The sequence below is a fragment of the Mus pahari genome, chromosome 16 (assembly GCF_900095145.1).
Source record: "Mus pahari chromosome 16, PAHARI_EIJ_v1.1, whole genome shotgun sequence".
NCBI lineage: Eukaryota > Metazoa > Chordata > Mammalia > Rodentia > Muridae > Mus > Mus pahari.
Genome location: NC_034605.1, coordinates 9,756,355 through 9,771,323, shown reverse-complemented (window position 1 = coordinate 9,771,323; position 14,969 = coordinate 9,756,355). Strand labels below are relative to the sequence as shown.

The window sequence follows — 14,969 nt, the reverse complement described above, 5'->3', positions numbered from 1 at the left end:
CTCTCTCTCTCTCTCTCTCTTTCTTTCTTTCTTTCTTTCTTTCTTTCTTTCTTTCTTTCTTTCTACCTTTCTTTCTTTCTACCTTTCTTTCTTTTTGTGGCTGACTGGTGTTAGTCTGTCCTGCATGAAACATACCCATATTCTTCTCCATTACCTTAAAAATCATCATTCTCTATCCATTCCAGATTATTATTAAGTTTGACCAGAATTACTGTTTATCATTTCACATATTGACTAAAACACACTTACAATTTAAATATGGAAAAATAATTTGTTATCAATGATCCTATTTCTAAACTCATTTTTAACATTGATTAAAGTATTTCCTTTTAGGGATGAGTCCACCTTCCAGATGTCCTAACTCTCACTTTTACACAAGTGTATATAGGTCATGGTTATTCTATATGAATTAATCTGTTATAGGAATTTTCAGTCAATTTGCCAGTTTCCCCTTGGAGGATTTAAGTACTTGTTTAACACAGTTGATATTGCATTGAACTTTTCTATTATTGTAGAGACTGTGGCTTTTTGACAGTATTCAGAGGTTCAGTCATCATAATAATAGAATTTTCCTTTTATTCAAGTAGTTTTATGTATAAATTGCTAACTTCTATAAGATTCAAACCAATGAATTTGTACTTACTCTGTTCTCTCCTATAGAGTCAGAGAAAACATAATTTTTACTGATAGCTTTCTGATGTTTCCTTAGTTGCCAAATGTGTGAAAAAGATAAAAAAAAAAACTTGAAAGAAGAGCCTGTTACTTAATATGAATGATCTTAAGACAGTCTAGTCATCTTTTTCTCAGTGTTTTCATTAAGAGAACTTTGCTTTCATGAGCCCATTTGTTTCCATTTGTTAACAATAGGAGACCATCATATTGACTAAGTTTATAAAAGGCAATTTTTTTGTTGGTACTTCTTTTTCTTTGAAGATTAGTTATTAATATTTACAGGACTCTTACTTTGAATTGCATTAAGATGGCATTTTTTATATTCTGATTGCTCACATTTTAGGCATAGAATAAAACTGTGTTGAGACTACTTAGTTGGAGTCACCCATCAACCACTTCTTGCTCTTACAGTCTTTCTGCTTGCCATCAACATAGACTCCTGAGCACTGAGAGGAGGGGTTTAATGAAAAGGCTCTCGAATAGGTCTACGTTTCCCCAAGTGTTTCATTCTCTGCACATTGTACAATTATGAGTCACCATGTTAATTAGCATGAACTTCATGAAGCCTTTCTTATGATGGATGAATAATGCTTTGATCTATGGGTACAGAAATATATATCACTAGGAGTCATTTTATTTCCATATTCCAACTACAAGGGGACTGAAGTACATACAAATTCACAGAGACTTTCAAAGCATAAAAAAAGTCTGCACACATTTAAGCAAGTAAAAAACATCAGAGTTAAAATGGGAAAGTAGATGCAGAGTCCCACTCCTAAACAATTAGAAGCTATTTGCCACTGACACCTGGTGGAGAGAATCAGTTTTCTCCAAGGAATATCAACTACACACCAAAACAAGCTCCATACCCAGGAATAATTGACTAACACAGAAGGAACTCAGTTTTTAACTCAGATTTTGTTTTGGTATTTTTTTGTCTTATTAAATTTTAGGTTATTTTGTTCTTTTTATTTTTTATTTATTTATTTTTATAGAGATGAATTTGGGTAGGTAGGGAGGTGAGAGGAAGTTGAAAAACATGGGGGGAAGGAAATGTAATCAAAATATTGTGTGAAAAAATTTTAAATTAAAATGAAGAAAATGTTTCATCAATTACAACTACTGAATTATGTTAAACATTTAAATTACTGTGCTTAATTTGTTTGAAACTTCAAAAAGCATGATTAAGATCATGCTTGGAATTATAGTGCATTTTCTCCTTGTTCAGCTTACTTATTAACACCTTTGTGTATGAGATTGTTCATTCTCTCTCTCTCTCTCTCTCTCTCTCTCTCTCTCTCTCTCTCTCTCTCTCTCTCCTTTCTTTATTATTATTTTTTATTTACATTTCAAATATTGTCCCCCTTCCCAGCCTCACCTTGAATAGGCCCTCCACTCCCTTGCCCAGACACTTCACCTCTAAGAGTGTGCCTCCCACCCATCTACCCTCTCTAGCATCCCCCCTCTCTGGGGCATCAAGCCTCCAAAGAACCAAGCACATCGCCTCCCACTGATTCGAGATAAGATATCTGCTACAAATGTAGCAGGAGCCACAGATATACCCATGAATACTCTTTGGTAGGTGGCTTAGTCCCTGGGAGATCCCAGGGATCTGGGTTAGTTGATATTGTTGTTCTTTCTATGGGATTCCAATCCCTTTCAGCTTCTTCAATCCTTCCTCTAACTCTTTCATTGAGGTCTGTGGGCTCAGTCCAATGACTGACTGTAAATGTCTGCATCCGTCTCTGTCAGGTGCTGGCAGAGCCTCTCAGAGGACAGTCATAACAGGCTCCTGTCAGCAATAGTGCCTGGAATCAGCAATAGTGTCTGGGTTTGGTGTCTATGGATGGCATGGATCCCAAGGTGGGGTGGTCTCTGGATGGCCTTTCCTTCAGTCTATGCTCCCCCCTTTGTCTCTGCATTTCCCTTAGACAGGAACAATCCTGGGTTAAAAACTTTTGAGATGGGTGGGTGGCCCCACCCCTCTACAGGGGGTCATTTCTATCTACTGGAGAAGGTCTCTTCAGGTTCTATCTCTCTGCTCTTAGGCATTTCAACTAATTTTATCCCCATTGGGTTCTGGGAGCCTTTTACATGCTTGGTGTCTGGGACTTTCTAGTGGCTCCCACTACAGTTCCCCACCCAAAACTGCTGCATATTTCTATTCATTCTCCTGGATCTCTGGGTTTCTCTTTTGTCTTCCTCCCTGCTTACCTGATTCTGACTCCCTTTTTATTTTCTCTCTCACTCCCTTTACCCACCCATGTTCCTCCCTACATCTGCCTTCCATGATGATTTTGCTCTCCCTTCTAAATAGAGAACTTTGACCTTCCTTCCTGCTAAGCTTCATTTGGTCTGTGAGTTGTACCATGGTTATTTTGAATATTTTGGCTAATGTCCACTTATCAATGAGTGCATACCATGTATGTCCTTTTGAGTTTGGGTTACCTCAGTCCAGGTGATATTTTCTAGTTCCATCCATTTGCCTGCAAAAGTCATAATGCCCTCATTTTTAGTAGCTGAGTAGTATTCCATTGTGTAAGTGTACCAGAGTTTTCTGTATCCATTCTTCATTTGAGGGACATCTGGATTGTTTCCAGCTTCTGGCTATTATAAATAAGGCTACTCTGAACACAAACGAGCAGGTGTCCTTGTGATATGGTGGGGCATATTTTGGATATATGCCCAAAGGTAGTATAGCTGGGTCTTCAGTTAGAATTATTTCCATTTTTTTCCCTGAGGAACCTCCAGATTGATTTCCAGAGTGGTTGTGCCAGTTTGCCTACCCACCAGCAATGGAGCAGTGTACCTCTGTCTCCACATCCTCACCAGCGTCTGCTGTTACCTGAGTTTTTGAACTTAGCCATTCTGATTTGTGCAAAGTCATTTTGATTTGCATTTCCCTGATGATTAAGGATGTTGAACATTTCTTTAGGTGCATATAAGCCACTTGAGGTTTCTCTGTTGAGAATTCTATGCTTAGCTCTGTAACCCATTTTAAGTTGAGTTATTTGGTGTTGTGGAGACTAACTTCATGTGCTCTTTGTATATTTTGAGTATTATCCCTCTATCAGATGTAGGATTTGTAAAGATTTTTTTCCCAATCTGTAGGTTGTAATTTTATCCTATTGACAGTTTCCTTTGACTTACAAAAGCTTTTCAGTTTCATGAGGTCCCATTTGTCAATTGTTGACATAAGAGCCTGAGCCATTGGTATTCTGTTTAGGAAAATATTCCCTGTGCCAATGTGTTCAAGGCTATTTTCCCACTTTCTCTTCTATTAGATTCAGTGTATCTGCTTTTATGTAGAAGTCCTTAATCCACTTGGACATGAGCTTTGTAAAAGGAGATAAGTATGGATCAATTTGGATTCTTCTACAAGCAGACCTTGAGTTCGATCAGCACCATTTGTTGATGATGCTTTCTTTTCTTCACTGTATGGTTTTTTTCCTTGTCAAAGATCAAGTGGCCATAGATGGGTGGGTTTAATTCTGGGTCTTCAAGCTATTTGATTCATCAACCTGTTTGTCTCTGTACCAATAAGATGAAATTTTTAATTAGATATTTTCTTTTTTACATTTCAAATATTGTCCCCATTCCTGATTTCCCATTCAAAAAACCCCTATTCTCTCCCCACACTCCCTCCTCATCAATCCACCCACTCCTGCTTCCTGGTCCTGAATTCCCCTATACTGGTGCATAGAGCCTTCACAGGACCAAGGGCCTCTCCTTCCATTCATGACTGACAAGGACCTTCTCTGCTACATATGTGGCTGGAGCTATGGGTATCTCCATGTGTATTCTTTTGTGGGTGGTTTAGTCCCTGGCAGCTCTGGGGTAACTGGATGATTGATATTGTTGTTCTTCCTATCGGGCTGCAAACTCCTTCAGCTCTTTGGGTCCTTTCTCTAGATGCTCCATTGGGGACCTTCTGCTCAGTCAGTGGTTGACTGAAAGCATCCACCACTGTAATTGTCAGGCTTTGGCAGAACCTCTGAGGAGACAACTTTTCAGGCTCCTGTCAACAAGCACTTAATGGCATCTAAAATAGTGTCTGTGTTTTGTGACTGTGTATGAGATTGATCCACAGGTGGGGTTATCCCTGGATGGCCTTTCTTTTAGATTTTGCTTCACACTTTGTCTCTGTATCTCCTCCCATGGGTATTTTGTCCCCTCTTCTAAGAAAGACTGAAGTATCCACACCTTGGTCTTGCTTCTTCTTGAGTTTAATATGGTCTGTGAATTGTATCTTGGGCATCTGAGCTTCTGGGCTAATATCCACTTATCAGTGACTGTAAATCATGTGTATTCTTTTGTGATTAGGTTACCTTACTCAGGAAGATATTTTCCAGTTTGATCCATTTGCAAAGAATTTCATAAATTCCGTGTTTTTAATAACTGAGTAGTACTCCATTGTGTAAATGTACCACATTTTCTATATCCATTCCTCTGTTGAGGGACATCTGGGTTCTATCCAACTTCTTGCTATTATAATTAAGGATGGTATGAATGAACATCACATCGTGGAATATGTGTCTTTATTATATCTTGGAACATTTTCTGAGTAAATTCCCAGGAGGGGTATTGCTGGGTCCTCAGGTAGTACTATGTCCAATTTTCTGAGGAACAACTAAGTTGATTTCCAGAGTGGTTGTACAAGCTTCAATCCCACCAGCAATGGGGGATTGTTACTCTTTCTCCACTATCCTCCTCAGCATCTGCTGTAAAGTGAGTTTTTGATCATAGACATTCTGACAGGTATAAGGTGGAATCTCAGGATTGTTTTGATTTTCTTTTCCTTGATGACTAAGGATGTTGAACNTTTCTTTAGGTCCTTCTTGGCCATTTGATATTCCTCAGTTGAGAATGCTTTGTTTAGATCTGTACGGCACTTTTAATAGGGCTATTTGGTTCTCTGGAGTGTAATTTCTTGAGTTCTTTGTATATATTGAATATTAGCCCTCTATTGGATGTAGAGTAGGTAAAGATCTTTTCCCAATCTGTTGGTTGCCGGTTTGTCCTATTGACAGTGTTTTTTTTTGCCTTACATAAGCTTTGCAATATTATGAGCCCCCATTTGTAACTTCTTGATCTTAGAAGTTACCTAAGCTATTGGTGTTCTGTTCAGGAAATTTCTCCTGTGCCCATGTGTTCAAGGCTCTTTCCCACTTTCATTTCTATTACTTTCAGTGTATCTGGTTTTATGTGGACGTCCTTGATCCATTTGGACTTGAGCTTTGTAAAAGGAGATAAGAATGGATTGATTTTCATTCTTCTACATGCAAACTACAGGTTGAACCAGTACCATATGTTGAAAATGCTGTCTTTTTTTCCACTGGATGGTTTTAGCTCCTTTGTCAAAGATCAAGTGACCATAGGTTGTGGGTTCATTTCTGGGTCATCAATTCTATTCCATTGATCTACCTGGATGTCACTGTATCAATACCATGCAGGGATTTTGGGGGGTTTTGTTGGTTTGTTTGTTTGATTTTTGTATTTTTTCATTTGTTTGTTTTTATCACAATTGCTCTGTAGTACAGCTTAAGGTTATGGATGAGGATTCAGTCAGAAGTTCTTTTATTGTTGAGAATAGTTTTCACTTTTCTGGATTTTTTGTTATTCCAGAAGAATTTGCAAATTCCTCCTTCTAAATCTATGAAGAATTGAGTTGGAATTTTGATGGATGTTGCATTGAATCTATATTTTGGCAAAATGACCATTTTTACTCTATTAATCCTGCCAATCCATGAGCATGGGAGAACTTTCCATCTTCTGAGATCTTCTTTGATTTCTTTCTTCAGAGACTTGAGTTCTTATTATACAGATCTTTCACCTGCTTAATTAGAGTCACACCAAGGTATCTTATTTTATTTTTAACTATTGTGAGGGGGATTATTTCCTGAATTTCTTTCTCAGCCTGATTATCCTATCATTACAGGAAGGCCACATATTTGTTTCAGTTAATTTTATATCCAGCCACTTAGCTGAAGTTGTTTATCAGGTTTAGCAGTTCTCTGGTGGAATTTTGGGTGTCACTATGTATACTATCCTATCATTTGCAAGTAGTGATATTTTGACTTCTTCCTTTCCAATTTATATCCCTTTGACCTCTTTTTTTCTGTCTAATTACTCTGGCCAGTACTTCAAGTACTATATTGAATACGTAGGGAGAAAATGGGCAGCCTTGTCTAATCCCTGATTTTAATAGGATTGTTTCAAGTTGCTCTCCATTTAGTTTGATGTCAGCTACTGGTTTGCTGTATATTGATTTTATTATGTTTAGGTATGGGCCTTGAATTTCGAATCTTTCCAAGACTTTTGTCATGAATGGGTGTGTGATTTTGTCAAATGCTTTCTCAGCATCTAGTCACAGAATCATATGATTATTTTCTTTGTGTTTGTTTAGATAATGGATTTCATTAATGGATTTCTGTATATTGAACCACACTTGCATCCCTGGGATGAAGCCTANTTGATCATGATGTATGATCATTTTGATGTGTTCTTGGATTCAGTTAGCAAGAATTTTATTGAGTATTTTTGTGTCTATATTTATAAGGGAAATTGGTCTAAAGTTCTCTTTCTGGATTCATAGGATGAATTGATTAGTCTTCCTTCTGTCTCTATTTTGTGGAATAGTTTGAAGAGTATTGTTCTTAGGTCTTATTTGAAGGCCTAATAGAACTCTGCACTAAACCCGTCTGGTCCTGAACCATTTTTTGACTTGGAGACTATTAATGACTGTTTCTATTTATTTAGGGGTTATGGGACTCTTTAGATCATTAGAACTTTTTCTGATCCTGATTAAAATTTGGTACCTTGTATCTTTCTAGAAAATTGTCCATTTCATCCAGATTTTCCAGATTTTGATGAGTATAGACTTTTGTAGTAGGATCTGATGATTTTTTTAGATTTCCTCAGATTTTGTTGTTATGTCTCCTTTGTCATTTCTGAAATTGTTTTTTGGATACTGACTCTGCACTCTGGTTAGTCTGGCTAGGGATTTATCTATGTTGTTGGTTTTCCCAAAGACCCAATTCCTAGTTTGTTTAATTCTTTGTATGGTTCTTTTTGTTTCTGGTTGATTTCAACCCTTCCTTTATTTTCTGACATCTACTCCTCTTGGATGAATTTGCTTCCTTTCTTTTTAGAGCTTTTAGGTGTGCTGTCAAGCTGCTAGTATATGCTCTCTCCAGTTTCTTTGTGGAGGAACACAGAGCTATGATTTTCCTCTCAGGACTGCTTTCATTGTGCCAAAAAGTTTGCTTATATTGTGGCTTCATTATCATTAAACTCTTAAAAGTCTTTAATTCCCAGCACTCGGGAGGCAGAGGCAGGTGGATTTCTGAGTTCGAGGCCAGCCTGGTCTACAAAGTGAGTTCCAGGACAGCCAGGGCTATACAAAGAAACCCTGTCACGAAAAAAACCAAAAAAAAAAAAAAAAAAAAAAAAGTCTTTAATTTCTTTCTTTATTTCTTCCTTGACCANGTTATCATTGAGTAGAGTGTTGTTNANCTTCCACTTGTATGTGGGTTTTCTATTATTTACATTATCATTGAAGACCAGCTTTAGTCCCTGGTGTTCTGATAGGGTGCATGGGATTATTTCAGTATTTTTGTATCTGTTGAGGCCTGTTTGGTGACCAATTACATGGTCAGTTTTGGAGAAGGGACCATGAGGTCCCAAGAAGAAGGTATAATCTTTTGTTTTAGGATGAAATGGCCTATAGATATCTGTTGCATCCATTTGTTTACTTACTTCTGTTAGTTTCACTGTGCTTCTGTTTAGTTTCTGTTTCCATGATCTGTCCATTGATGAGAGAAGGGTGTTGAACTCTCCCACTATTATTGTGTGAGGTGCAATGTGTGTTTTGAACTTTAGTAAAGTTTCTTTTATGACTGTGGGTTCCCTTGCATTTAGAGTATACATGTTCAGAATTGAGAGTTCATCCTGATATATTTTTCCTTTGATGAGTATGAATTGTCCTTCCTTATCTTTTTTTATATCTTTAGGTTGAAAGTTGATTTTATTCACTATTAGAATGGCTACTCCACCTTGTTTCCTGGGACCATTTGCTTGGATAATTGTTTTCCAGCCATTTCCTCTGAGGTAGTGTCTGTCATTGTCACTGAGGTGGTTTTCCCAAATGCAGCAATATTTTGGGTCCTGTTTCCATATCCAGTCTGTTAATCTATGTCTTTTTATTAGGGAATTGAGTCCATTTATATTAAGAGATATTAAGGATAAATTAATGTTTCTTTATGTTCTTAGAGGTAAAATTATGTTTATGTGGCTATCTTCTTTTTGGATTGTTAAAAGATTATTTTTGTGCTTTTTCTATGGTGTAGCTTCTCTCCTTGTGTTGGTATTTTCCATTTATTATCTTTTTAAAAAGCCGTACTTGTGGAAAGACATTCTGTAAACTTTTATTTGTTTATGGAATATCTTGGTTTCTCCATCTGAGTAATTGAGAGTTTTCCTGGGTATAGTAGACTGGGCTGGCATTTGTGTTCTTTTAGGGTCTCTATGATGTGTGCCCAGGATCTCCAAGCTTTTATAGTCTCTGGCAAGAAGTCTGGTGTAATTCTGATAGGTCTGCCTTTATATGTTACTTGACATTTTTCCCTTACTGCTTTTAATATTCTTTCTTTGTTTTGTGCATTTGGTGTTTTGATTGCTATGTGACAAGAGGAATTTCTTTTCTGGTCCAATCAATTTGGTATTCTGTAGGCTTCTTTTTTGTTCATGGGTATCTCTTTCTTTAGGTTAGGGAAGTTTTCTTGTATAATTTTGTTGAAGATATCTATTGGGCCTTTAATTTGGGAATCTTTGCTCTCTCTTATACCTACTATCCTTAGGTTTGGTCTTTCATTGTGTTCTGGATTTCCTGGAATTTTTGTGTTAGGAACATTTTGCATTTTGCATTTTCTTTGACTATTGTGTCAATATTTTCTGTGGCATCTTCTGCACCTTCTATTTCTTGTATTCTGTTGGTGATGCTTACATCTATGACTCCTGATTTCTTTTCTAGGTTTTCTATCTCTATAGTTGTCTCCCTTTGTGATTTCTTTATTATTTCTACTTCCATTCATCCTGGATGATTTTGTTCATTTCCTTCACATGTTTGGATGTGTTTTCCTGCAATTGTTTAAGGAATTTTTGTGCTCGTTCTTTGAGGGCTTCTACCTGTTTACCAGTGTTCTTTTGTATTTTTTTTAACTTACAAAGAAAAACCAAAAAAATTAAAAATTAAAAATCCCAAAAATTTAATTGGGATTCCTATTTCAGAGGGTTAGAGGACATGATGGCAAAATAATGTTATAGTGGCAAGAACAGATGAGAAGTCACATCTTTTTTTTTTTTTTTTGACTTTTTTTATTTATTATTATTTTTTTTATTTACATTTCAAATGCTATCCTGTATTTCTTTAAGAGAGTTATTTTTTTCCTTCTTAAAATCTTCTATCAGCACCATGAGATATGATTTTAAAATCCAAATCTTGCTTTTCCAGTGAGTTGGGGGATCCATGACATGCTGTGTTGAGAAAACTGAGTTCTGATGATTCCAAGTAGCCTGGGTTTCTTTTGGTATGATTCTTACGCTTGCCTTTCTCCATCTGGTTATATCTGGTGTTAGTTGGTCTTGCTATTTCTGGCTGGAACTTGTCCCTCCTGCATCCTGTAAGACTGTGTCAGCATTCCTGGGAGACCAGCTCTCTCATGGAAGAGCTTGTGTACAGAGAGTTCTGAAACAGTCCAAGTTCTGGATGCAGATGGCAACTGGAAGGATTCTGACCCAGCTGCTCCACTTTTCCTGTGTCCTGTGTGCTCCCAGCTGGCACTGCTCCAGATGGTTATTGTAGAGAAAGTAGAGATCTCACTTCTTTGCCCCGGGAGTGAGAGCACTCCTGGGAGACCAGCTCTCTCCTGGCAGGACCCATGCACAACAGGCTGTGAAACAAGGATGTGATTATTATCACTATTGCTCTATAATACAGCTTGAGGTCAGGGATGGTGATTACTTCAGAAGTTCTTTCATTGTTGAGAATTGTTTATGCTATACTGGGTTTTTAGGTTTTCCATATGAAGTTGAAAATTGCTCTTTCTATGAGAAGAATTTAGTTGGAATTTTGTTGGGGATTGCATTGAATCTGTTGGTTGCCTTTGGTAAGATGGTGATTTTCACTATGTTAATCCTACTGATGCATAACCACGGAAGATCTTTCCTTCTTCTGAGATCTTCTTTGATTTCTTTATTCAGAGACTTGAAATTCTTGTCATACAGATATTTCACTTGCTTGTTTAAAGCTACACCAAGATACTTTAGATTATCTGTGACTATTGTGAAGAATGTTGTTTGCATAATTTCTTTCTCAATCTGTTTATCCTCTGCATAGAGGAAGGCTACTTTCATATATGATATTCATCACTTAATTATTTAATGAATATGTGTTTTCTCTCTTGAATATATTAAGTAGTTTATCTGCACCATTTAGTGTGGTACATTTGTAATAGGCAGACTGGCAAATATGCAGTATATATATAATAATCAAGTTCCTTTTATATAGGTTTTTGAATTTCAGTTAACTTTGGAGGACATGAAAGTTCTTGATGACCTGAATAAAAATATCAGATACATAGGTTGTACTAGGTAAGTAATTTCTTTTTTAAATTAATTTTTAATAATTAATTATTTTATTTATTTACATCCCAAATGTTGCCCCTTACTGGTCCTTGCTTGAAGAGTTTGTCCTCCCCACTTGCCTCTCATAGCCTCTGAGAAAGTCCCCCAATATACTCCTACTCTGAGACATGAAATCTCAACAGGATTAGGCTGATCCTCTCAAACTGAGGCCAAGCAAGGCAGTCCCCTACTACATAGTACAGGGGGGTTGGATCAGCCAGTGTTATGTTCTTTGGTTGGTAACTTAGTCCCTGGGACTTCCCAGGGGTCCAGGTTATTTTTCACTGGTGGTCTTACTATGGGGTGGACAACCCTTTCAGTTCCTTCAATCATTCCCCAAACTCCTGCATTGGGATTCCAACCTCAATCCAACACCTCACTGGGAGTATCTGCATCTATCTCCATCAGTCACTGCATAGAGCTTCTCAAAGGACTCCCATGTTAGTCTCCTATCTGCAAGCACAATATAGCATCAGTAATAGTGTTAGGGTTTTGTGTTTGTCTATGGGATGGATCCCAATATCCATGGTCACTGGTAGACCATTCCTTCAGTCTCTGCTCCATTTTTGTCCCTGCATTTCTTTTAGATGGAACAAATTTGGTTCAAAAATGTATAAGTGTGTTTGTATTCCTATTGCTCCATTGGTGCCCTGTCTGACGAATGGAGGTGCTCACTTCAGGTTCCATACACCCACTGTTGGACATTTCAGGCTAAGGTCATGCACATCGAGCCTTGGGCGGTTCCCTATGCCAGGTCTCTGGGATTTACTTGAGGTTCCCTGCAGCCTCAGCTCCAGCAGCTACATATTTTCATTCATTCTCCTAGCCCTTAGTAAACGTATTTTACTCCAACTTTTTCCTGAGCTGAGTATAACATAAATATTAGTTGTTTCCTTAATTCAAAGAAGAAGTCCAGAGACCACATTAATCAGGAAAGAGACAAAAGCTTTAGCAACTATTTCTATCCTCCTATGAATTCTGTCCTGTGACCTGAGCAGGAGGTATGGAGCATGGCTCAGGCTGACTTCCTGAACTTACTGCTCTCCTCCTGTTTTATGGAAAGTTCTGGGTCATCAGTGGTGAAGGATCTGTATCCTTCATTTAGACTTCTGAATTGGTATGTCCTGGGATTTACACTTGAGGCAATTTAACAAGCCTGTTGAAACATTTTCAATCCAACATCATGTGATGTGTCCTGCCACCTGCTTAATCAAATGTGTGACCATCTTTTCTGTGGTAAATGATATTTCCTCAATGAAATTGTTCATTTAATTCAGGCAATTTAATGTTGCAATGGGATGAATGTTCTATTTTGTTTATATTGTACCTCTCAGAACTAATCATTGTGCTTGTGATACAAGTAACTGGCTTAGTGAATTCTATAGCTCATTTGGTATTGTTTTTCTAGAATATCAATACCTCAATGTTGAACATTCAGAGGTTATAAAGAATAGGACTAAAGCCAACACTATATCATGTGGAAGCTAGACCCACATGATGAAGAACTTCTAGACAACAGAAACTTTCTCTTCCTTGATACTCCATATATTTTATAAATTTGAGGTAGAAAAATTATATGTATGGTATAGTTATATGTATAACACTTTCTATATAATATTTTATATATATATATATATATATATATATATATATATATAATCATCAGTAAAAAAGAATATAATATATTTTTCTTGTTCTATTGGAAAACTACTTCTAAAAGTACATAAATATGAGAATTTATATAAGCTGACAAGCTTAATGAATAATAATATATAGTAAAAATTTCTAGTAAATGAAACCATTATTAATACTTTTATTATGAAGACAGTGAAAAAAACATGTTAATATTTAGAACAAGCATCAAGTGCTCACTTATATAATAATTGTGAAAAGTTAGCAAGTACCCAAATTTTATTACTTTATATCTTGAATGATTATTAGTCAATTTTGATCTTCTATAGTTATCTTCTTGGATACACCCTTTCATATTATATACATTTAGTTATTTTCTGTGTATTGCCTTGTATGATATTGCATATATGTATGTGTATGAGTGAATGAGAGCATATGAGTATAACATTGTATGCATCTGGTGGTCAGGGGTCAACATTGGTTGTCTTCTTCACCTTCCATCTTGTTTAGGGGAGAATATTTTGTTTCCATTGTGTATTTCATGCTACCTGTGGGTTTTCAGAAAAATGCCTGTCTTTACTTCCCATTCCACCATGGAAATCTAATTCAGAGGCATGTATGCTACCATGCCCAACTCTATGTAGGTAATGAGGATCCAAAATTATATCACATATTTATAACAAAAGCATTTTGTCCACTCAACCATGTCACCAGTCCATTTTTTTCTATATCTGAATCACAAATAGTATAGTGGGTATAGAAGACAGAAAATAATTGATAAATTAGTAAAATGAAATGGAAATGATACTATCAGTCTGTATCTCCCTGAAGTGTGTCTCAGTAATGAATGTGTATCTTGGTCTCTTTTCAAAACAAGGTGATCAGTTTCTATTTTTAATTAAGAAATTGTAATTAAGAGACCTGACTACTTTTTTTGGATAGATGTGTATTTGAATATCTATTTTTTGTATAAGACCCAGGAAAAGGAGCATGATAAGAATTTAGTTTTTGTTCAACTGTTTATACAATAATGTTTAAGATATATGGTCTGCATTACTAGAAAATAATTTTGTTTATTTTCACAATAATAACAATTTCAAAGTAGTCACTAAAAACTAATATGATTTACTTATCTTTCTAGCTCTGAGGACCACCCTGATTTTCCATTTTTGGATGAATACTAACATGGAGATCCATGTCGTGCCTCGTGCCAGAAGTCACTGCATGGGAAGAGTGTATAGGAATGGTACTCTTGAAATGTGATGATTGCATATCACCCTCATCCTAACTTCTGAGCAATTCTGGCTCTTCTGAACCTACAATCTTAAGCAAGAAAGCAAAAACTAAGTATATTTCCCCTTTCTAAGAAATAAAAGAATCATTTTTCTTTAGGGTTTATCTTTGCCAGCTTATATTGTTTATGTGTTTTCATTTATCCTGATCCATTTGCATCCTGGAAGGATTTACTTAGAAATGTGTGTGTAGGGATTGAACTAATAAAAGACATTTTACTAACATATCTGATATAATGGTGAAGATAATTATCATCTTCTGGGAAGTAGTATTAGCAAGTATTTATTAATAGTTTTTCCCTCTGGTAATTCAAGAATTAGAAAGCATATTCTGTATAGTCTAGAAAGTGTGCCAAACATACAACAGGGAACCTAGAGTCCTAATATTTCTCTAGGAACTCAGACTGAAGTATCCTTGAGGGAGGGTTGACAGGAGTTTACGGGAAACCAACCTTCAAAACACATGAAGAATCAGATGAAGGAAAATTTGGGAGATGCTTGCCAAGCAAGTCTCTTTTTGGGAAATATGGATCAATATACTTTGCAACATATATCCAGCTAATTAAGTTTTGTTTGCACAGAGAACTTCCTCAGTCTTGTGACATGCATCAGTTCTGGAGATCAGAATATGCCCAGGAAAAGCAATGCACTGTTCATGATTAAAGACCCTTATTTAAACTCTTTAATGTC

At 36.5% G+C, this 14,969-nt stretch overlaps 1 protein-coding gene across 3 annotated transcripts in view; it reads left to right on the top strand.

The window, feature by feature from the left end:
- The window catches only part of LOC110333779 (estradiol 17 beta-dehydrogenase 5-like), a 39,748-nt gene extending 25,369 nt beyond the window's left edge, over positions 1–14,379 (top strand). The window contains exons 8-9 of one of the 3 annotated variants that reach the window (XM_021215486.1): positions 11,240–11,322; positions 14,129–14,379. In XM_021215486.1, coding sequence (XP_021071145.1) covers positions 11,240–11,322; positions 14,129–14,171 — 126 coding nt within the window. In that variant the 3' untranslated portion in view covers positions 14,172–14,379. The remainder of the gene's footprint in view (positions 1–11,239; positions 11,323–14,128) is intronic. The other 2 variants (XM_029547466.1, XM_029547467.1) reach the window with 2 other exon arrangements.
- The last annotated feature ends 590 nt before the right edge of the window (positions 14,380–14,969 follow it).